A 23043-nucleotide genomic window follows, 5' to 3' on the forward strand; every position below is an offset into this window, starting at 1 on the left:
TCTACATCTCCTATTCCTTCAACTTTTGTTTTCCCTCCATCTGGATTGTTAACTGTGGTTTCTAGTTTTTGGTAATTTTTAAACCAAGTTTTATCTATCATCAAGTGATCAGTACTGCCTGAATCTACTACTAAATCAGTTTTCGAAACTTCAAATGAGCTGTCAGCGCTTAAACTAGATGCTAAGCCTTTATGAGGACTTTTTGTTGATGTTTACATGCACTTGCTAGGTGGCTTTTAGCCTTGCATATACTACATACAGCGTTGTCTTTTTTGTAACAACTAGCTGCTAAATGTCCAGGTTTGTTACATACAAAACACAATCCAGGGCCTTTGGAACTACTAGGCTTAGAAAAAAGTCCTCCTAGGATGTGATTTGAATGAAGAGTGTATACCAATTTGATGAGAAGCATTCTTTGCTGACATGGCAACGTGCTTATCCTCCTCCACATCATCTCTCTGTCTGCGGCTATCCTCAAAGTTGGTGAGACGCTTCCTCAGATCCACAAAGTTCTCTGCAGGATTGAAGCTCTCCTGCACCACAAAATGCTCGTATCGTTGTGGAAGTCCGTTCAATACCATTGCATTAAACAGCGTCTCAGAAATCTCCTCACCAGCATGATGCAATCGGGTGACCAGTTCTTGCGCTCTGATGAAGTACTTGTAGATGGCTTCGTCCTCTCGAAGTTGTAGTCTGGCCAACTGCCTCATCAGACTGATCACTGTGGTTGTCTCGTCGCTTCTGAAGCGTTGCTGGAGAAGTTGCCACGCTTTCTGGCCATCTCCAAGACCCTTGCTGTTCACACAGTCATGTCGGATGAGCATGAGGCTGCTGGCATCTAGCGTCATTGCCAGGTAGCACCAAATTTGATTTTTGCGGCTCTCATCTTCCTGTACAGTTGTAGCTCTAGCTTGAGTCTGTGCCTCGTGTTCTCGCATTTGCTCATCATTGGCATCTTCCCTCAGTGGTGCTGGCCTGTCAGGTAGCTCAACTGTGTCTGTGAGCGTTTCGAAGAGGCCCTTGGTTTTTGCAAAGGCAGAGAAACGAGTGCTCCATGTTGGGTAGTCCTCAGCCAACCCGCTAAACGCCATCCACTTCAAACTATTGTTTGATGGTTCCATTATGAAGTTTAAACTTCAACTTTTCTTTCACAATTTCTGATTTAGCTTTTATTTACGAGGGAATTCTCAAATTTTTTATCTTAAAACTCTCGTCAATCTAGAAGAGCTAAAACTGCCAACACTGACACTTCAATCTCAACCAAAACTCTATTAGCGTATCAACGGTCTGATGGCTGGGCCCATAACCTGTTAGCAGGATTACGTACACTGTAGCGCAACAACCCCGATGATGCGGGACGAGTTTTGGCACGTTAGAGATTGAAGCTGTTAAAGCTCAGAAGACATTTGAGAGAATAAGAATTAATTTTAGGAGATTCAAAAGAGAAGAAAATTGTGAGCTGCAGTTGTCGTTATAAATCTGGTAAGTTTGTTTTCTTTCTGAGTTTAACAACATAAGTTAAGTTTCTAAGCTCTAAGATGTTTTCTACGTTCTTTTCTGTGCTCCAATGCTAATTTCCAAAGCAATTTGCCCCGATGTATTTTAAAATTTAACCAACTGCCACCTATTGTCCAGGATTGATATGTAGAGTCTTTTTTGATTTCGATTCAGAAGGTACTCACTGCCATGCCTATATTTATTGAACAAAGTGAGACCATAAAGGGGAATAAATATGCATGCATGAAAAAAGGAATGCAAAGCAGTCATGGTTAACAAAAAATAAAACGTATCAAAAATACCATAGCTGGAATTCTTCCAGAGCGAACAGTATCAACGGACGCTTCGGGAAAAATGGCACCTAACTTATATATAAAGTTTTATATAAAGTAGAGAAAAAAACTGTACTAGAATGATTTTGAAAGAGAATATTTCTTTGGTTTTTCATGGGCTAAAAACAAACGATAAAAATCTATCGCAAGTCTCTATACAAAATTACGTGATGAAAATGAGTAAAGTTATACAGTATCTACAAACAACCCAAAAACAAGATTTCTAAAATTTAGAAAAGACTGCTAAACTGGATAAAGCTACTCTTTGGCCAATCTCTTGCGCACAAAAACCAACATAATATAATGGTAACTAGATGAGACAAAAACCGATCGGCATTTTCATTAATTCCAAATTGAACGCTTAAAAGAAAAATTGGCCAAAAAGTCACTTAAAACATTTTCCACACGCTGACGGAATATTGTACCTCAATTTCTCGCCTACTCTGATATATGGAAAAAATATTCGATGTCAATTCCAATCGCCCTTAAAATATCGTGAATATCTAAATTCCATCGATTTAGATAGTGCTTTTCTTAATTCAATTTTATCTCAGAAAATTTTTTTAATAGGCATTTCATTACAGCTGTTAAATTCGTCGTTAAAAGGAGTATAAAAATTTTTCTCGTGTGACAGCCGGTAGTACTACTAAGACGAAAATGTCAATTTTAGATAATAGCCATCGTTGACACCACTGATCGACAATTCAATTGAAACAGTCAGAGAAAAAGAAACAAAAAATGGGACAAGTTTGTCAAAAAATGTTGAAACTTGCTTCACAGTTTTTTTCGATGAGTTAAATAACAGTTAAAACTCTAAATAAGAAGATAATAACGCCAATCCCAAACTTTGATAAAATTTGCTTTGTTTCTGAGCAGTGTCTCATTTCCCGTGCTTTATTGTTTTATACAATTCTTTTGATTTCTGTTTTGAACTTTCAACTTATTTGAGTAAATTTACTGAATTAATTCTAAATTCCAGTCAGTTGAAACATTTTGTGAGTTGCGTCAAAAATCATACGAGAAAGTTTTAACTTATGTGATCAAAAAGTAAAATAAATTTATAAAAGTAAATACAACAGCCTCGAAGAAAACCAATGAGAACAGGTTCCTTGGTTGAAAATCAATAAAATTAAAAGAACGAATTTCACATTTCTTCTCTGAAACAGAATTGTGGGAGTATTTAAAACTCGTACCACAGTGCTAAAACCCTTACCGAAATCAAAATATCTGGCTTTCAAAAACTTATAGTCAATTCGACCTCTCGAAGACTCAATTCGATAATCAATTGAGACCAGGACTAAAAAAAACGACAGTTAGAGGCAAAAAAACACAAAATAAAACTTTGTGAAGACAAACAAGTAATCATCAAGTCATTAAATCAGATCATTATAATTCAAAATCATTAAACATAACCTATCAGCCAGGCCATATCATGAGCCTTCATCCGATGAGTTTGGTATTACTGAGTGCCATGTGAAATGAGAAAAGAACTGACTATGCCAAAACTAAAAAAAAATTTACACAAACAGTTTCAACGGAAAAGCATTAACAAGAAAAGACAATAATCAAGTATAATTTTTCATATCCAACTTAAAGGTCGATGAGATTTTTCAACAATGACTTCAAGTGACAAAACAACAAACCAACCAGCAAGTGTGGATAAAATCTTAAATGGACTAAAATATTTTTGAAAACCAATAGCGACAAGGCCACAGAAGTCATTAGCTATTTTTTCAAATACCCAAAAAATGAATTACCTACTATTCTTTTAGAGAACTGATAGGGATTGTCATCATTGACTTTATTCCGGAGCATAAAAATGGTATTCACGGTCAAAAACCCATCAGCAATCAACTGAAACACCTAAATAGAACACCTATGCTTCAAAAGACAGTAGATAACGGCTGTAAGTATTGAGCTTTGGCAAATATAAAAAACCAGCAACTCAAAATTTCCATTTACTGAGCAGATTTGAAGTATTAAAACTAATAGCTAACAACTAGAATCGTCGATAACTTTCTTTTAGGTCTCTTCTGAAAGCCACTTAAACTTGCCAAAAATAGTTCTAAGAAACAAGAACTGGAGATTTTCAACAAACAATCAAAACTCAAAAGTTCCCTAATATTTTATGAAAAAAAATAGCTTAAAGGTCAAAATCTATTCGCTGCATTGACATCTCAAATCAGTCTGAAAACTTTTCTCGCAATAGCAATAAAAATCTTGCTTTTTCGCTCCCTTTTTTAATCTAGCTAGACTAAAATCACCATTCCAACATGAGTTCTCATCGACATAAAAAATCAATAAAAAGGGAATGGGGGTCCAAATTGCCAGGTGGAGGAGATTGGACGGGGGGATAGTAGAGGGGTGTGATGACTGAGGAGGCGGGGGCTAACTGAGGGTGGTAAAAACCTTAAGATTAAGAACCCGACTTCAATCCGTGAATTTGTTTCTAATCAGAACAGTTTCGGTGTATTACATACTTAGCTACTAGTAGGGCGTAGGGATCTAATAGAACTGGCAAGCAAGCCATTTAATGCCTTCCGGGATATAGCTGTTTATTTAACCGTTTCTGAATTTGAAATATTAAAAGAGACGAAAAATCAGTCAATACTCTTAATGGAGCAAGGAAAATTTTGTGACCAGTAATCATTTTGGCTCCAACTCTGACCCCTTTTAAGGCTTGACACACAGAATATTTCAGATTGATAAAAACAAATTCTCCAACTTTTCAATACGAAGAAATTCTATCATGTACGCTTGGGCGTGAGTTATTTTTATCGCATAGAATCTGATTAATGTCTGTCAGATTAGATAAAATAAGAAGAAGGTGCATGCATTTACATATAGCACAGTAGTGTTCATAGAAATGGCATGAAAAAACTGCATATCAATTCTATGACCACTTGGGCAAAAGCAACTCGAATTAAAATTCTATTTGTTTATAATTTGATTTTCTCTCGACAAAATATCTCAATTCAAGTAGTTTTCAAATCAGTCTGTTAATTTACATCAAATGTGATATTTCATATGTCCAAATGTAGTTATCGAATCGGAAATTACGCAGTTCATTAACAAATCGTGTAAACTTTTTTCAGTTGGTTTACTGTTTATTCGTCTTTAGTTTGCATTTCGTTGCTTTTCCTTCTCAGGTCAACGCATGCCAACAAAATTTTGATACCGCCATAATAAGTGCAACAAAAACCCGTGTACAATTTCAGCTCTGTTCAAATTCATTTTTGTTCAAATTTTGCGCCCAATAATTTCATAAAGCGGGATAAAGTTTCTCAAACCAATTGCAAAAAAAGTCCTCTTCAATCAACGATTCAATCTAGTACTTGCTCTAAAATTGTTTTTCGTGATAAATTCTGTATAGACAGAGCCTTTAATTGCTCTTTCTTCTAGTTGGTACCTGCAGTATTTTTTAATGTACAGATCGACTTCTTTTCCTGGTATTATTGAAGATGGAAATTTCCGTACGAGTAGGCTCAGTTCCAAAATTAAACTATTTTTTCTTTTGTTTCCCACTGCCTTCATTTTTCGCTGGCTCTTCCTCGGTCGACCCGAAGTCACCCGAATACTGATCTTCCTTCAGACCCTCAGTTTCCTCTTCACTTTCGTAATCTGAAACGTAATTATCGTTTGCTGTATCGTCTGCTCTTGCATCCACATCTTCTTCGTCCTCGAGCCCCGAAACAGATCCTCTGTCCTTTTCACCAACTTCCTCTTCTGTATCTCCGGCAGGTACTTCACTTTCTTCTTCTATTGTTTCCGGTCTCTGACCTCCCCTAGTTGACGCAGCCATGCTTTGTCTCGAACTTCCAGTTGCAGTGGTTCCTACGTATGTCTTAGACGGGGCACTTGCGGACGTTGAAGGGCTTCCCGCCGACGTTGCAGACACCTGTGAGGATCTCTGTGACAAGGTTCCAACAACTGATTTTGACATCTCAGATGCTGACTGACTTCCTCTTTGAGATCCGTATGACTTTCCAACATCTGGCATTTGGTCTTCAGTTTCTGCTTGAGAGGCCAATTCAGAACTAAGCGTCGATCTTTTTGTGGTTCCAGAACGAACAAGAGACGAAGACTCAGTGCTGGGTCTCGTACTTTTGGATCCCCGGTAGGGACTTTCGTCCGATCCAGCTTTATAAGTTTCATCTTCACCTGTTTCCTGGTCGTGGTACATTTCATTCCCTCTGCAACGATCCCAACACTTAGATTTGGATGAGAATATAATTATGGTAAGAAAAAAGGCGAGAATTGCTGCAATGTAAACTGAAACTGTGTTGAAACCAACTGCTATTTTATCAATCCCACTGAAACCTGTGGTCATCATAACTGCCGCAACTAAAAGGCACGCGAACTGTAAAATAGCGAAAATGCCACCCACGAAGAAAGGCACCTTGTTGCACATCTGAAACAAATCGAAGTCATATACTCGATAAAGCACGAGTCCCATGTGGATTGAAAACTTGCAGAATCTTGAACGATTTGAATTATGAGAAAATTTTAAGCTACTGTCTCATGCTAGAAACGATTTAAGGGGCATGAAAACACGTACTCATAATTTAAGTGGAGTCTTTCAGCAGTTAAAAATACAGATCAAAAATATGCAAAACAGAATTACAGAATGAAAAACTATTAGTCTTAGTCATCAGAGATCACAAATCAATTACTCATTTTCTAACTTTTGAACCAGATCCGTTGCTAAACTTCTCACCTGTAAAATGATGAGTATTATGATTGGAACAGCCAGACATATGCCAGTTATGAGTAGTCCTCTGGCTACGTTGATCTGTGTGTAGTGTTGCTTGTATCTATCTGCACCCTTTTGGTCATATTTATAACATTCTCCTTTCACATAATTGTCTCCCTGTGCCTGTTTTAACAAAAAACATTACACGTTAATTTTGAAGCTTTTGCCCGAGCATCTGTGTTATGAACTCTCCCAGCTCGGGGTGCAGTTTCTTCAATTTCATTCTGTTGTTGCCACACTCGATTTCTTAGTATGAATAAAACGTAGAAATCATGTAAATTCTTAAGGCCTTGCATAAGGACGAAGATTTCATAAAATAAACGAAAATGACAAAAATGAAACCTAGGTACGAAAAACTTAAGGCTTAACATGATTTCTACGTTGTTTTCGTACTAAGAAATCGAGTATATGGCAACAACAGAATGAAATCAAAGAAACTGCATCCCGTGCTGGGAGAAAATATAACCCGGGTCAAATATAACCCCTTGAATCATATAATTTTGTTGAATCATTTACAGGACAAAAGATTCGTAAAAGAATCATGAAATGCAAAAACTCACGCTCTAAAAACTGTTCGGAGATTGCAGAAGATCAAAAGTCTTATACACTCAATGACAGAAGAAAACGCAAAAAGTCAAAGTGCAATCAACATGTTAATTTTTAAATTTCCTGTTTTTGAAGTCATTTTAGTAAACATAATTTTAGTCGCTTCTTTTGATTTTTATTTCAATTGACGGTTAATTATCAAAAACTTAATTATAACATAAAATCTTTAGTCCAAAAAAACTGACAGGCTTACTTACAAAGGAATTCCAGATAATAATTTGCAGCTTTTTCGTCAGCTCAGTAGGTTCAGTTCATCTATATTTTATCGGGATGTAGGCTTGTCAGTTTTTCTGATTTTCCATTAAATGCGTTGATTAACATGGAAATCATAGGAAGCGAAAAAATTATATTGCCTAAATTGAGTCCGAAATTGGCAATATAACATGTAAATTTGTTTGTTGTGTGTTCACTTTTGGCAATGAATGTAGATTATCCTATTATACTATCTAAGAGAAGATATAATTCTAATACAAAAACCTACCAGAAAACATAGCTGGCAAGTTGTCGTAATATAGCCCCCTTTAATTCGCGCAAAATTGTTGAGAGAATTCTAAATTCTATTTGAAACAGTGCGTGAATTAAGTCAGAAGCCAAGCGTGAAAATTGTGAGATATTTGCAAAAAAAAGTGAAATGGATTGAAAATATACCAACTAACGTCAGGAAAGTGTCTCTCAAACGTCCGATGGTCCAAAAAACTGGCGTTGGCGTTGGTAGTGTCCAGTTTAGGTTTAGGGATTGGGAATAGAAGCGGGAATGGGGAGAGGGGTTTGAAGGGGATTGGTGTAGGAGCAGGAGTTGGGAATGAAGCATAGGGGAGAGTGAGCTTAGATGAGTCACGTGGGCGGGTTAATTCTTGGAAGACGAGCGGCGGAAATCAATGGGGGGAAAAGTGGGGGGCTGATTGAAAGATGAGGAAAATGGCAAAACACTGCCCTTTCAAAGTTGATTTTATGTCTTCTCAGATGAATTCTACACTTAGAGACCAGCAACCATATGAAAGATTTGCTCAGCGATTTCCTGCCCCTCTGGCGTTATCTAGTTATTCAACTTTTGACGCCCAAAAACTATAAGTATCAGACGAAACGTCGCTTAAGAAAAAAATCGCAAGAAGACTACAGGGATATTAAGATCAATATAAGAACGAATATCGCCATGCCATTACTCTTCGAGAGGTCGACGACTGCTGCTAATTATGTTTGAACCTAGTTTGAAACCATAAAATTGAATTTAGGTTTACAGTTCGACACTCGGAAAAGCTTCTTACCATGAGCGGCAAATACCGAACAAATTTTTCTCAAAGAAATCTGCAAAAATTCTAACAGCTAGTCTAAGAAACGAAAAAAATGATGCGTGATCGTATAGGGAAATTGTATTATCTCTATTTGTATACTCACTAATATGTTCAGGAGCGATCATATAAAACATTAGTGGAAACCTCAAACTTTCCTTTTTAATTAATTATTTTAGAGACATGGGGAGTAAATGTAAACTTTTTAGGGCCTTTTCAAAAAACACTGAGGACTTATGCAAAAAAATCTGTTGAAAAAATTTGGATCTTAAATCATAGCCGACGAACCTGGGGCGAGTCCCATCCGAACGACCAGCGAGCGTTGACTCCGTCAGTAGTCAGCTGCGTCATAGGGATGCTGGCATAAAAGTATTTGTTTGGGGAGGGGCAAGGGGGAGGGGTCCGAGAGTGCAAGGTAGCAGAGTTACGGTTGGAATTACGTGGGTGAGTGTGCACAAGGGGTAGGTGGGGTCGAGTAAGGGTTGAAACTCTTAATAACTGACCTGCATATCAAGTATTTAAGTCTCCGCAACAGTTTTGGTGAGTCGCGTTCTTATAGCAGTAATTCGCAAGGCACTATGAGAACTGCTGAGAGATGCGATGCTCTTTATGTGTCAACCTTGTATCTTTTGTTATCTGATGATAAAATCTATCAAATAAAAAAAGGTTAGCCAAAAAATTTTTAAAAAAGACCGATCGAGCAAGACAATTGCTACAAATTTTGTTTCACAGCAATTAATGACAAATTATGACGTTTAATTTCAATTTCTGAACCACTCTGAACTTTTCTTTTACATTTACAAAACTAATTTCAAGAAATTAAAATCTGTATTAATTGTTTAATTAAATTTATACATTGTATAAAACTTTGATATAAGGCAATCATCCAACAGCTAAAACGAAATATCTGTTAAAAGCAAATCAAAATTTATCAATGAAAATTTTTTTTTCATTTTAATACTTTATTGAACAAAATATTTTTGGATTGGTTATTGAAAAATGACCTGAAAATACTTTCAACTTCATTTGCTTCCTTTTCTCGAAGAGTTTTGCCGTTAAACTTGTTTTCTGGGTAAATTTTTGAGCTTTTAGCTCTTCGGTGTTCATTTGTTTAAAACGGCTTTCAATTGTTTTCACTCTTCATTCATTCATGTTTGCACTAATCTTACTGTCTTTTATCAGTTAGATTTTTTTGTAACGCAAATCTTGATACAGTAGCAATTCAAGTGTGTTTTTGTGGTCGAAGTGATTTTGTTCACTCTTAATCTCTAACTTATTTGTTGGTTTTTGAATGGGTCCATTCAAAGTTCATTCAATTTTTAATGGGTTAAATTTTCACGTGTGCAAAAACATTGGAATTTTTGTCAAACTAGTTAGAATGTTTTCATTGTTTCAGTTCTTGTTTGAATATCAATTTATAATTTTGTTTGCTTTCTTTGTGAAGTGCTATTTCTCTCTCAAATTTGTAATCGTTAATCGTTCCTTCACTGTTCCCAAAAATTCCTCAAAGCAATTGACCATTTTTGCCAATTTTTGTCAGAGCATTTTTGATGGATTGTAGGAAGTTTTTTTAAATGTATAATATGCAAATTGAGCTGATTCAAGTTAATGTTTTTTGTTTGGTATCCTTTTTTATAGAGTTTGAAACAATATATGTACTCCCTACTCATTACAGTATCCTCTGAATAATTCCAATTTTAAAAGTGATTTCAGAATGAAGTCCAGACCGGAAAACAACATGTTCAGAACACCTCAGGTGGAACATGCCTATGTTTAGACAGTCCCCGAAAAGACACGCTTAAGTCCAGAATTTCGTGCTTTCGTGACTTTTGTGTGCTCTTCGTTGGTTCAAGAGTGAGTATGTCGAGATGTTTGCTTGTTCACGTCCACACTTTTGTGCGTTTATCAGACTTTTGAGCGTTCAGAATTTCTAGTGCCCTCTTCGTGTGAATGTCCAGACCTAGCTGTATACTTTCACGTTTAGGTCGTACATAAAATTTATATAAAAATTTGTATCAAGTATGAAAATTAATAAGGACTATGATGGTTGAAATTTAATGCATTAGTTGCAAAATTTTTGCAACAACTTTCCACTTTTGTACTAAAATGACATGAATTTTTCAACGTATAAAGCTTGTACCTAAGCAAGCACTTTCGTAAGCGCTCTGAATCAACCATGAGCTCAAATCGTTTTGGGCTTTCTTTGCTATTTTGGATAAATTGTGAGCTTATAAGGGTCACTATATTCAGAATTTTGTGCATTCAAAGTTGCATCTGTCTAGAAGTTCGTGCACTCATTCATATTTTTGACAGTGTCATTTCGAATGCACTATGCTCCCTCGGGCATTAAGTTTTGTCTTGACATAACAACTTTTTTGGTCCGGAACCTCAGCCTGGGATATCTTTGATCAAAGGATCTTTGATTTACTGCATGTACGTGATTTTTATGCATATTAGCTATACGCGTATGCAGACAATTAATACGACAGCTAATATGATAACTAATAGATAACTTCAAAATAATGTTTTCTTCAATATCGTTGACGTATAGTGTAAAAAAATTATATATTCCATCGTATTGGTAACTTTCTCTGAATAATGCAACTTGTAAATGTAACATTTTTTGTAGTATGCCCTTTTCTTTGTAAACTTAGTGCTCTGTATATATGTCATATCATGCAGAGACAACGAAAAAAATTTGGACGAAAATTCTCCAACCTCCTGAGGAGTTAAGTGATAAGGGTAAACTTTTCCCGGGCAGAACTCCCATAAGCCACCATGGTGATCCTCTTCCATAGTCCAGGCATAATTGGGGTTACCCAGACATGCAAATAGAATGACCAGGCAAGACGCCACAATCGCCACTGGCTCATAACACATACTATGAGCCCACTCTCAATTGATATAAACTATTCCCGTCTCCCAGATGCACTATTCAATATACTTCCGTTGATTTGAATTTGATTTTCTAAGTGACTGTACAATAGATCTGAATGTCGTCCAATTTGAAAGTTAGCAGAGATCAGTCAGGCAACTGGTTTCACTTTTCGATTTTCTTTTTTTTTGTAATAAACCTTTTATTCTACAAGTTTGTGCCTGTATTAGTCACAAAAAAGTCATCTTAAGAGGTTGGAAATTATTGAGCGCACCTAATTTTTGTTCAAAATGCTCTAAAACTGGAAATGTCTCTCATTACATGCCAATATTCCGCTTTTTATCTCTAGTTCTCCTTCTGCTAACTATTACTGAAAATTTTCCTCGTCAACGTGTTGTTTGGAGTTGGAGCTAAAAAAAAGTGGGCAAAAGAGCTAAAAAGTAACCAACAAATGTCGGGCGAATTGCTCTCAAACGACCAGCGAGCGGTTGGCTTCGTCAGTAGCTGGCCACAATTTACTGAGGCTAGCTTCAGCATGATTCGGCTCTGCAGCTTTTAAATTTCTAGCCTTGTTAGTAAATGTATAAAAAAACTGATATTTTAAAAATTTGCAAAAATATTGCAGAATTTAAAATAAAAGCTTCCAGATTTCACAGTGAAAATTTTCAAAATTAATTTTTGTCTCTGGAGTTATGTCAAGTATCCCATCTGCAGGATTTGAAAATCTTTGTTGGCCAGTAATGGTCCTTAAACTCACGAAAAGGACAAAAAGGTTCAAAAATTTTGAAAACAATAGCAAATTTTAACAAAATCTAGCTAAACTGCAAGAAATTAAAATCTTCAAAACCATTTTATTGTCTCAAGAGACTATCCAGTATCAATATATCAAGCTTTAAATAGTTTCACTGGCTCATCAAGATCCAAAAACTTGGAACATGATACGAATTTTCCAAAAATTTGAAATAAAAATAAAATTTTATCAAAAATTGCTAAAGCTGGAGTCATTAAATTATTAACAATAATTCCAATAAGTCTATAAACGAAGCAACCGATTATCATCAAACCTTGGAGAAATTCCCTAGGACCCCGGTGACGGAAAAAATGATAAAAATTTCAAAAAAATTCAAAAAAATTTAAAAAATTGCAAATATTTTAAAAGTTTGTTGAAATTGAAATCTTTAAAAACATTCAAATACAACTAGAAACTATCCAGTAATCTATGATCAAATCCTAGAGGAGGTTATTTGGCTCTTAATGCTGGGAAATTCTAAGAACCGACAAAAATTTACAAAAAACTTGAAAAAATGTAAGTTTTATTGCTAAACTTTGTCATATTAAAAAAATGAAAGCTACTCCATGCAAAAAATTTTTTTGAGTAACTAAATATCAGACCTTTAAGGATGTTTTCTGTCCCCTGCGTCTGGAAAGACGTGGATAATGAACAATAAATGTCAAAAAAAAAGAAAACAATTGCACGTTTTGCCAAAAAAATGTTAAATTTGTGATGTTAAAATGATGGAACTATTCCACAAGTCACAAAAGATCTTGAGCTGAAACAGAGCTGAAAGTTCTAAGAGCACTTAATGCCCGCTGGGTGCTACCTGTTTATCCCGTTTTTGAGGGCGAAAAGTCAAAAGTGTCAGATGAAAAATTGGTCAAGCGAAAAATCGCATAAAAAAGACCCACAGGACTAACATAATTGTTTCAAACTTCGTTTGAGAGCATTTAAAAAGTGAGTAAAAGAGTTTAAAAAAGCGGGAAAACAACAAAACATATTTAAGTTGGCTAGCAGACCCTGCCGCACACCACAAACCAAAATTTTTATTTTAAATGCTTATGAAATTGACCTTAATGAAATTGCATCCAACCATATTATCTACAGAACGAAAAGATTTATTTCATTTTATGTTTTTCTTGATTTCTGGCTTCTCAGAATTATTATTATCTTTATCAGACGTTGAATTCAAACATTGATTTAAGACCAAAAAATTAAAATTAAGGAGACAAAAACTCCAGAAAAATTTTTTGTTCAATAGATGGGTGCTGGGATAGAAATAGAAAGAATCATCAAACGACTGATTTATCAGGAGCACTTTTAAACTGATTGAAAAGAGCTAAGCTAGATATGTATCTTGACCGAGGCTTTTCTATTTGTTTTTTGTGATTAAAGACCAAAGGAACTTAATGATGCCACTTCGCAAGAGTTGTTGCTTACTTAGATTGCATAAGTTATATTTATTTCGTCAGCAGAATTATTAGTATTCTTAGAAATAATAGATTCAAACGTTAATTTATTGATTAAAAAAACTGAAGATTTCTTGGTTATCAAGCAGTGCAATGTTTCAAAATTATAGAATTGTCAAATTTTTGGATATTTCTGTTGCTTTTACTGATTTTTGCCGTAAAAGAAGTTTCGCTAGACAACAAAAAACACTAGACGACGCATATATAAGAATTTTGTTGTCAACTTGATGAATTCGATTCTCTTCTTTCCTCACAAAATATTACTTGATTTTTTTTTAGTTTGAAACAGAATGGTTGTCGAAGTTCACTTTGTTTGGCAAGGATTTGAGATATGACATGTGTGTGAGTGTGTGTTAAAACAGTCTAAAACCCAACTAAGTGAACAAGCAGCCTCAAAAGTCCAATATTATATCGAAAAAGCAGAACTGATGTTGACTTTGGTTGAATCTACACCAGCAGAATTCAGTTTCGTTCAACTGCAAATTCAGGTTATATCTTCTGCAAACTGATTTCAGAGAAAATTGCGGAATTTAGCTACATAAAAACGCAATCTGGTAACCAAATGCAATAACTGAATTCCAATTCATGCGTAGTCAAGAAAACGATGCTGAGAGACAATCACCGGCAAAAAAATTTTCAAATTTAGTTTCAAAAGTCTCTTAATATCTTGTCTTGATGGTTTTTCTGCTGTGTTGTGTAGTAGCTGGTAATTGGATTAAAGGAAGAAAAATACAATATGCAATCAAATAGCAAAAAATGGTAGATGTTCAAAAAAAATACTAGTTCCAAAAATGCTGCTAAATTTTAAAGTTTTGTTTTTGTTTTGTAAACAATTTATTTGAGTTTATTTATTTACTCTTTGTCCAATACCAATTAAAAACCAATTGGTAGATTTAAGTTACATATGTTTTTTTTGAAACATGTAAATTACTCAGACTATAACCCTAAGGTTAGATATCTACATGCTCTAAAATGTTAAATAAAATAATCAGCATTGTTATTAATATAGTAATCTTCAAATTGTGGCTGTTCGTTTTTAGAGGTAAAAATAGGATTTGAAGGCTCCTATTTGTCTATTAACGGGTACTTTCCTGTGTTGATCGAGCAAAAACTCGGTTAAAACATTTTTAAAGCAAGTTTTACTGTTAAAAGTTCTTATTGAAGAGGGCAATTTGTTCCATTTTTGAACGCTTTTCAAGATTAAAGATTTTGTTACTCCACTTCGTTTTCGTTTTCTTTTTTATAGTAATTTGATTTGTTCTGTTGTTCTGTCTGGCGTTATGGCGACTAGTGAACATTTTAATTGCAATAACTGAATTTCACTTCATGCGTAGCCAAGAAAACGATGCTGAGAGACAATCACCGGCAAAAAATTTTTCAAATTCAGTTTCAAAAGTCTCTTAATATCTTGTCTTGATGGTTTTTCTGCTGTGTTGTGTAGTAGCTGGTAATTGGATTAAAGGAAGAAAAATAAAATATGCAATCAAATAGCAAAAAATGGTAGATGTTCAAAAAAAATACTAGTTCCAAAAATGCTGCTAAATTTTAAAGTTTTGTTTTTGTTTTGTAAACAATTTATTTGAGTTTATTTATTTACTCTTTGTCCAATACCAATTAAAAACCAATTGGTAGATTTAAGTTACATATGTTTTTTTTGAAACATGTAAATTACTCAGACTGTAACCCTAAGGTTAAATATCTACATGCTCTAAAATGTTAAATAAAATAATCAGCATTGTTATTAATATAGTAATCTTCAAATTGTGGCTGTTCGTTTTTATAGGTAAAAATAGGATTTGAAGGCTCCTATTTGTCTATTAACGGGTACTTTCCTGTGTTGATCGAGCAAAAACTCGGTTAAAACATTTTTAAAGCAAGTTTTACTGTTAAAAGTTCTTATTGAAGAGGGCAATTTGTTCCATTTTTGAGCGCTTTTCAAGATTAAAGATTTGTTACTCCACTTCGTTTTCGTTTTCTTTTTTATAATAATTTGATTTGTTCTGTTGTTCTGTCTGGCGTTATGGCGACTAGTGAACATTTTAAAATTTTCGGATGTTTCCCATTGTTTTATATCTGTTTGTAGCTTCATTAGGCTAACTTTTGAGATAAACAATTCGGCTGGTAGGATACGATCCTTAATGAGAAGATCAATGGAGTGGTCAAATTTTTGACGAAAATAACAAACTTTTATTCCCCAGTTAATTTGCCTGTTTATACGGTTTATGTTTTTCACTGTAAGAGTTTGGAGGAGTACTCCACTGAAAGAAAGATGAGAGAGTGCAACTGACTTGAAAACATCAATTCTTACTTTCAAAGGTATTTGATTTCTTACAAGATACAAAGAACGAATTGCATTAGCCATTTTGCTTAAAACTGTATTCAGGTGATTTTCAAAGGTTAAGTTTGAATCAATTTGTACTCCCAGATAACAACATGCATGAGCTGGTTTGACGCCAGAATGTTTGTAAATCATTGACTATGTACTATAGGATACTTTTTACATGACATTTGTGAGCCCGTGTTATCAGGGTTTGCAATCACGCGGAATCAACTTACCTATTAATCGACTTTTTGCTACATTCAACGCGGAACCCGGCTACCAGTATATAAGAGTTGGAGCACATTCAAATGCAGTGTTCAGGCTACGAATTTTGCATGGATTCTTGGATTCCGTGATTCTGAAATCTGCTGATTTTGTTGAACTAATGATTTATAAGTATCACTTCAAAAACCTTTCATTTGAATGATAAGATAGCTCTAAAACTTTGGTTAGTTCTATAAGTAAGATAGCAAAACTTAATTAAGGTAGAGCTCGGTAAAATTTGATCAAGGCAGCTGAGTATTGCTTTCTGGTGTAAAAATATATTAATTAAAAGATAATCTAAATTGTTAGAATTCAGAAAAAGTTATTACATCCATCCATTTTAAACTACTGTAGAATTTCTATTCAATCTAATCTCCCCCCAGTCGCGAACAGATGGTTATCTGTCGCGAACAGATGGTTATCGCGAACAGGTTATTTGGCTCTTAATGCTGGGAAATTCTAAAAACCGACAAAAATTTACAAATAACTTTAAAAAAATGTAAGTTTTATTGCTAAACTTTGTCATATTAAAAAAATGAAAGCTACTCCATGCAAAAAATTTTTTTGAGTAACTAAATATCAGACCTTTAAGGATGTTTTCTGTCCCCTGCGTCTGGAAAGACGTGGATAATGAACAATAAATGTCAAAAAAAAAGAAAACAATTGCACGTTTTGCCAAAAAATGTTAAATTTGTGATGTTAAAATGATGGAACTATTCCACAAGTCACAAAAGATCTTGAGCTGAAACAGAGCTGAAAGCTCTAAGAGCACTTAATGCCCGCTGGGTGCTACCTGTTTATCCCGTTTTTGAGGACGAAAAGTCAAAAGTGTCAGATGAAAAATTGGTCAAGCGAAAAATCGCATAAAAAAGACCCACAGGACTAACATAATTGTTTCAAACTTCGTTTGAGAGCATTTAAAAAGTGAGTAAAAGAGTTTAAAAAAGCGGGAAAACAACAAAACATATTTAAGTTGGCTAGCAGACCCTGCCGCACACCACAAACCAAAATTTTTATTTTAAATGCTTATGAAATTGACCTTAATGAAATTGCATCCAACCATATTATCTACAGAACGAAAAGATTTATTTCATTTTATGTTTTTCTTGATTTCTGGCTTCTCAGATTTATTATTATCTTTATCAGACGTTGAATTCAAACATTGATTAAAGACCAAAAAATTAAAATTAAGGAGACAAAAACTCCAGAAAAATTTTTTGTTCAATAGATGGGTGCTGGGATAGAAATAGAAAGAATCATCAAACGACTGATTTATCAGGAGCACTTTTAAACTGATTGAAAAGAGCTAAGCTAGATATGTATCTTGACCGAGGCTTTTCTATTTGTTTTTTTGTGATTAAAGACCAAAGGAACTTAATGATGCCACTTCGCAAGAGTTGTTGCTTACTTAGATTGCATAAGTTATATTTATTTCGTCAGCAGAATTATTAGTATTCTTAGAAATAATAGATTCAAACGTTAATTTATTGATTAAAAAAACTGAAGATTTCTTGGTTATCAAGCAGTGCAATGTTTCAAAATGATAGAATTGTCAAATTTTTGGATATTTCTGTTGCTTTTACTGATTTTTGCCGTAAAAGAAGTTTCGCTAGACAACAAAAACACTAGACGACGCATATACAAGAATTTTGTTGTCAACTTGATGAATTCGATTCTCTTCTTTCCTCACAAAATATTACTTGATTTTTTTTTAGTTTGAAACAGAATGGTTGTCGAAGTTCACTTTGTTTGGCAAGGATTTGAGATATGACATGTGTGTGAGTGTGTGTTAAAACAGTCTAAAACCCAACTAAGTGAACAAGCAGCCTCAAAAGTCCAATATTATATCGAAAAAGCAGAACTGATGTTGACTTTGGTTGAATCTACACCAGCAGAATTCAGTTTCGTTCAACTGCAAATTCAGGTTATATCTTCTGCAAACTGATTTCAGAGAAAATTGCGGAATTTAGCTACATAAAAACGCAATCTGGTAACCAAATGCAATAACTGAATTCCAATTCATGCGTAGTCAAGAAAACGATGCTGAGAGACAATCACCGGCAAAAAAATTTTCAAATTTAGTTTCAAAAGTCTCTTAATATCTTGTCTTGATGGTTTTTCTGCTGTGTTGTGTAGTAGCTGGTAATTGGATTAAAGGAAGACAAATACAATATGCAATCAAATAGCAAAAAATGGTAGTTTTTCAAAAAAAAATACTAGTTCCAAAAATGCTGCTAAATTTTAAAGTTTTGTTTTTGTTTTGTAAACAATTTATTTGAGTTTATTTATTTACTCTTTGTCCAATACCAATTAAAAACCAATTGGTAGATTTAAGTTACATATGTTTTTTTTGAAACATGTAAATTACTCAGACTATAACCCTAAGGTTAGATATCTACATGCTCTAAAATGTTAAATAAAATAATCAGCATTGTTATTAATATAGTAATCTTCAAATTGTGGCTGTTCGTTTTTAGAGGTAAAAATAGGATTTGAAGGCTCCTATTTGTCTATTAACGGGTACTTTCCTGTGTTGATCGATCAAAAACTCGGTTAAAACATTTTTAAAGCAAGTTTTACTGTTAAAAGTTCTTATTGAAGAGGGCAATTTGTTCCATTTTTGAACGCTTTTCAAGATTAAAGATTTGTTACTCCACTTCGTTTTCGTTTTCTTTTTTATAGTAATTTGATTTGTTCTGTTGTTCTGTCTGGCGTTATGGCGACTAGTGAACATTTTAATTGCAATAACTGAATTTCACTTCATGCATAGCCAAGAAAACGATGCTGAGAGACAACCACCGGCAAAAAATTTTTCAAATTCAGTTTCAAAAGTCTCTTAATATCTTGTCTTGATGGTTTTTCTGCTGTGTTGTGTAGTAGCTGGTAATTGGATTAAAGGAAGAAAAATACAATATGCAATCAAATAGCAAAAAATGGTAGATGTTCAAAAAAAATACTAGTTCCAAAAATGCTGCTAAATTTTAAAGTTTTGTTTTTGTTTTGTAAACAATTTATTTGAGTTTATTTATTTACTCTTTGTCCAATACCAATTAAAAACCAATTGGTAGATTTAAGTTACATATGTTTTTTTTGAAACATGTAAATTACTCAGACTGTAACCCTAAGGTTAGATATCTACATGCTCTAAAATGTTAAATAAAATAATCAGCATTGTTATTAATATAGTAATCTTCAAATTGTGGCTGTTCGTTTTTATAGGTAAAAATAGGATTTGAAGGCTCCTATTTGTCTATTAACGGGTACTTTCCTGTGTTGATCGAGCAAAAACTCGGTTAAAACATTTTTAAAGCAAGTTTTACTGTTAAAAGTTCTTATTGAAGACGGCAATTTGTTCCATTTTTGAGCGCTTTTCAAGATTAAAGATTTGTTACTCCACTTCGTTTTCGTTTTCTTTTTTATAATAATTTGATTTGTTCTGTTGTTCTGTCTGGCGTTATGGCGACTAGTGAACATTTTAAAATTTTCGGATGTTTCCCATTGTTTTATATCTGTTTGTAGCTTCATTAGGCTAACTTTTGAGATAAACAATTCGGCTGGTAGGATACGATCCTTAATGAGAAGATCAATGGAGTGGTCAAATTTTTGACGAAAATAACAAACTTTTATTCCCCAGTTAATTTGCCTGTTTATACGGTTTATGTTTTTCACTGTAAGAGTTTGGAGGAGTACTCCACTGAAAGAAAGATGAGAGAGTGCAACTGACTTGAAAACATCAATTCTTACTTTCAAAGGTATTTGATTTCTTACAAGATACAAAGAACGAATTGCATTAGCCATTTTGCTTAAAACTGTATTCAGGTGATTTTCAAAGGTTAAGTTTGAATCAATTTGTACTCCCAGATAACGACATGCATGAGCTGGTTTGACGCCAGAATGTTTGTAAATCATTGACTATGTACTATAGGATACTTTTTACATGACATTTGTGAGCCCGTGTTATCAGGGTTTGCAATCACGCGGAATCAACTTACCTATTAATCGACTTTTTGCTACATTCAACGCGGAACCCGGCTACCAGTATATAAGAGTTGGAGCACATTCAAATGCAGTGTTCAGGCTACGAATTTTGCATGGATTCTTGGATTCCGTGATTCTGAAATCCGCTGATTTTGTTGAACTAATGATTTATAAGTATCACTTCAAAAACCTTTCATTTGAATGATAAGATAGCTCTATAACTTTGGTTAGTTCTATAAGTAAGATAGCAAAACTTAATTAAGGTAGAGCTCGGTAAAATTTGATCAAGGCAGCTGAGTATTGCTTTCTGGTGTAAAAATATATTAATTAAAAGATAATCTAAATTGTTAGAATTCAGAAAAAGTTATTACATCCATCCATTTTAAACTACTGTAGAATTTCTATTCAATCTAATCTCCCCCCAGTCGCGAACAGATGGTTATCTTGAAGGACTTTGTCAGTTTCTGTCAGATAAATGGTTGTCTTCCAAAATCTGGCAGAATAATGATACTCTTGCAGTATCCTGCTAGAAGACGGTTCATTTTGAAGAATCTGCCAGAAAAAAGATTATCTGGCAGAATCTGCGAGTAGAATGGCTGTCTTGCAATACCTAGCAACATTCTGATAAAATGGAATGTGTTCGTTCCGGTTGAGCTGCATTTCATTTGGTTAGTAATATCTATTCTGCTCTTACTCGTTTAACAGAAATTTTTTTCCAGTACAGTTGCCTTGTTGATCGGATAAAGAAAACAACAAAAAAATTTGAAAAAAACTAAATAGTGCTTATATGGTTAAATTGTAGTGACCTAGCAGAAAAATTGTCATATTGTAGGAATCTGGCAGAAAAATGGTTATCCTGTAGGAATCTAGCAGAAAAATGGTTATCTTGTAGGAATCTGGTAGAAATTTCTGCCAGAAGATTTATCGTCTTGGAAGCATCTGCCAGAACCTGTGAGATTCCTACAAGAAAACCAGCCATTCTCGGCTATTATTCTGCTTGGAGATCTGATATATTAATTGAGCATCTCAAATTGTTGAAGCACAGAGCTAGATAGTTTCTGATTCCGACATAATGTCAGTGGAAGTAAATGAGTCTGTAAATCAGTTTCAGAAAATACAGTTGCCAAGTCTGAATCTCTAGATCAACCCCTACATTTGTTTCAAATCTTCAACTGTTTGCTTTGATGGCTCTCGTCAGATAACAACCGATCGTAAAACACGTATCTATTTTGCAACAACTTCACATTTCTGATTAATCCAGTAAGATTAGTCCGAAAGTACTGACGAAGGTAAGGTAAAAGCTATTCATAACATGTAAAGTCACCATCTTTCTTTTAAAAATCGATGGTCACTAAAGTGACATGGCCTCAAAAGAGTCAAATTGGTTTCATAACTCCTGCACTTTCAGTAATCGTTACCAAGTTTTGTCAACAAATTTTCGAAGCAAAAATCAGTTGCTAGCGGATGGATGCAATGCGATTATCGGTTTAGAGAAGATGTTATAAGGCAATGTTGTTACCTTACTTTTAGAGATGTTTTTTTGAAAAATAAAGATTGTTTTTTTCTGATGTATCGATTTATTGATGCATTGAAACGAGGCAGGAAGTCAAAGATGAGCCACAAATAAGTGTTCAAACACAATTGTCTAATATCAGCTCAATAGTAAATCTGACATTTTAACGCCCGGTTTAAATCCATTAGTGAACAATACTAGAGTTGTAATTCAATAGACAGTTACGGTCTTTTCCATTATAGTCCCCCAAGCTCAGTGGTCATATAACGTATAGCCTCCCACCATGGTAATAATACCATAATGGGGGCTACAATTGGAGAGACCCGATAGTTCAGCTCGTTATAACAATGGATACAAACCAACATGCCATATACGTCTATAAGTTGATTAATCCGTTAATAAAAAATACTGAATTAAAACTGTACTCTAAGTCATGCGTTCTTCAAAACTACTCAAAAATGGATCCGAAAAGTAATTTGCGAGAAAAACTATTTAGAATGGTAAATTAATCAAAATTAATATATTTTGTTAATAGTCAATAAACTGTTTGGCCCATTGAACCAAATAGCTTCAATCAGCTCATGGGTCTTGTTTCTAAATAGAAACCATAACTTTGTGTTGTTCCACGGTAGAAATTATTTTGACTCAATTTTTGTTACTAACGATGTAGGGTCAAACTTCCTTTCAACTTTTAGATGAAATGAATTGTTATTGCCCAATTCGTGTTACCCCGGGTCACCGATCATACAAAATTATTCCTTGATTTCATACTTGGTCATATATGATTCTTAGTAAGCATACTAGGTCATATGTGATTTGTATGATTTCTTAGTAGTCATACAGAGATCATATATGAATTTTCGGAAATCGTAAAGGAATATTAATTAAAAAATTAAAGTCGAAAAACTATAATTTTTATTTTTGGCAAAAATAAAAAACTGATTGAAAATCATACAATGTCCTACATTTATGGTGTAGAAATCATACTAGTATCATGTATGGTTTTTTGGTAACAACCATACAAGGATCAGATGCGATTTCTTTGGCTTCATACTAGGACCGTACTGAGAATTGACGTGTGGACAGCATGAAATGATCTATGATTCTTGAATAAAATCAAAGAAATTTAAACCAGGGACTGTTATTGCTATATAAAGATTGGCAAAAAAGATGTGAATAATAAATTAATATTAAAAACCAGTTTTCGAAAAACAATACATTTGTCGCCCTTTAATAAATACTAAAAATACAACACGACTGTAGTCTTGGTTGTCATTGAACAAATCAACTAGAAGCAATCTTTTGTAAATCATGATAAGATTATTGGGTCCTTCGTCGGTTTTGAATTTTTCCTCTAACCTAGGCGATACCT

At 34.2% G+C, this 23043-nt stretch overlaps 1 protein-coding gene across 3 annotated transcripts; it reads right to left on the reverse strand.

Annotated features, from left to right (window-relative positions):
• Nucleotides 1–4774: 4774 nt before the first annotated feature.
• On the reverse strand, nucleotides 4775–21566 carry LOC142348542 (uncharacterized). Of its 3 annotated transcripts, none has more exons than XM_075399921.1 (4): nucleotides 21312–21566; nucleotides 11196–11466; nucleotides 6547–6705; nucleotides 4775–6240 (listed from the first exon to the last, which is right to left on the reverse strand). In XM_075399921.1, exons 2-4 carry the CDS (start codon nucleotides 11355–11357, stop codon nucleotides 5332–5334), a joined length of 1230 nt encoding a protein of 409 aa, XP_075256036.1. In that variant the 5' UTR covers nucleotides 11358–11466; nucleotides 21312–21566; the 3' UTR covers nucleotides 4775–5331. The 3 variants fall into 3 exon arrangements, with proteins under 3 accessions (XP_075256036.1, XP_075256037.1, XP_075256038.1); XM_075399922.1 differs by having other exon boundaries at nucleotides 21306–21566; XM_075399923.1 differs by lacking the exons at nucleotides 11196–11466; nucleotides 21312–21566 and adding an exon at nucleotides 8981–9078.
• Between the last annotated feature and the right edge of the window lie 1477 nt (nucleotides 21567–23043).

Source organism: Convolutriloba macropyga, chromosome 10 (genome assembly GCF_964194025.1).
Source record: "Convolutriloba macropyga chromosome 10, txConMacr16.3, whole genome shotgun sequence".
Taxonomy (NCBI): domain Eukaryota; kingdom Metazoa; phylum Xenacoelomorpha; order Acoela; family Convolutidae; genus Convolutriloba; species Convolutriloba macropyga.

What these genes read in the sequence shown, in the direction of transcription:
- LOC142348542 (XM_075399921.1), bottom strand. Translation starts at nt 11,357, where the DNA reads ATGTGTTATGAGCCAGTGGCGATTGTGGCGTCTTGCCTGGTCATTCTA. An exon ending in ATCACTTAACTCCTCAGGAG is followed by an intron (nt 6,706 to 11,195) that starts GTTGGAGAATTT and finishes TTGTTAAAACAG; the next exon opens with GCACAGGGAGACAATTATGT. An exon ending in TAATACTCATCATTTTACAG is followed by an intron (nt 6,241 to 6,546) that starts GTGAGAAGTTTA and finishes GATTTGTTTCAG; the next exon opens with ATGTGCAACAAGGTGCCTTT.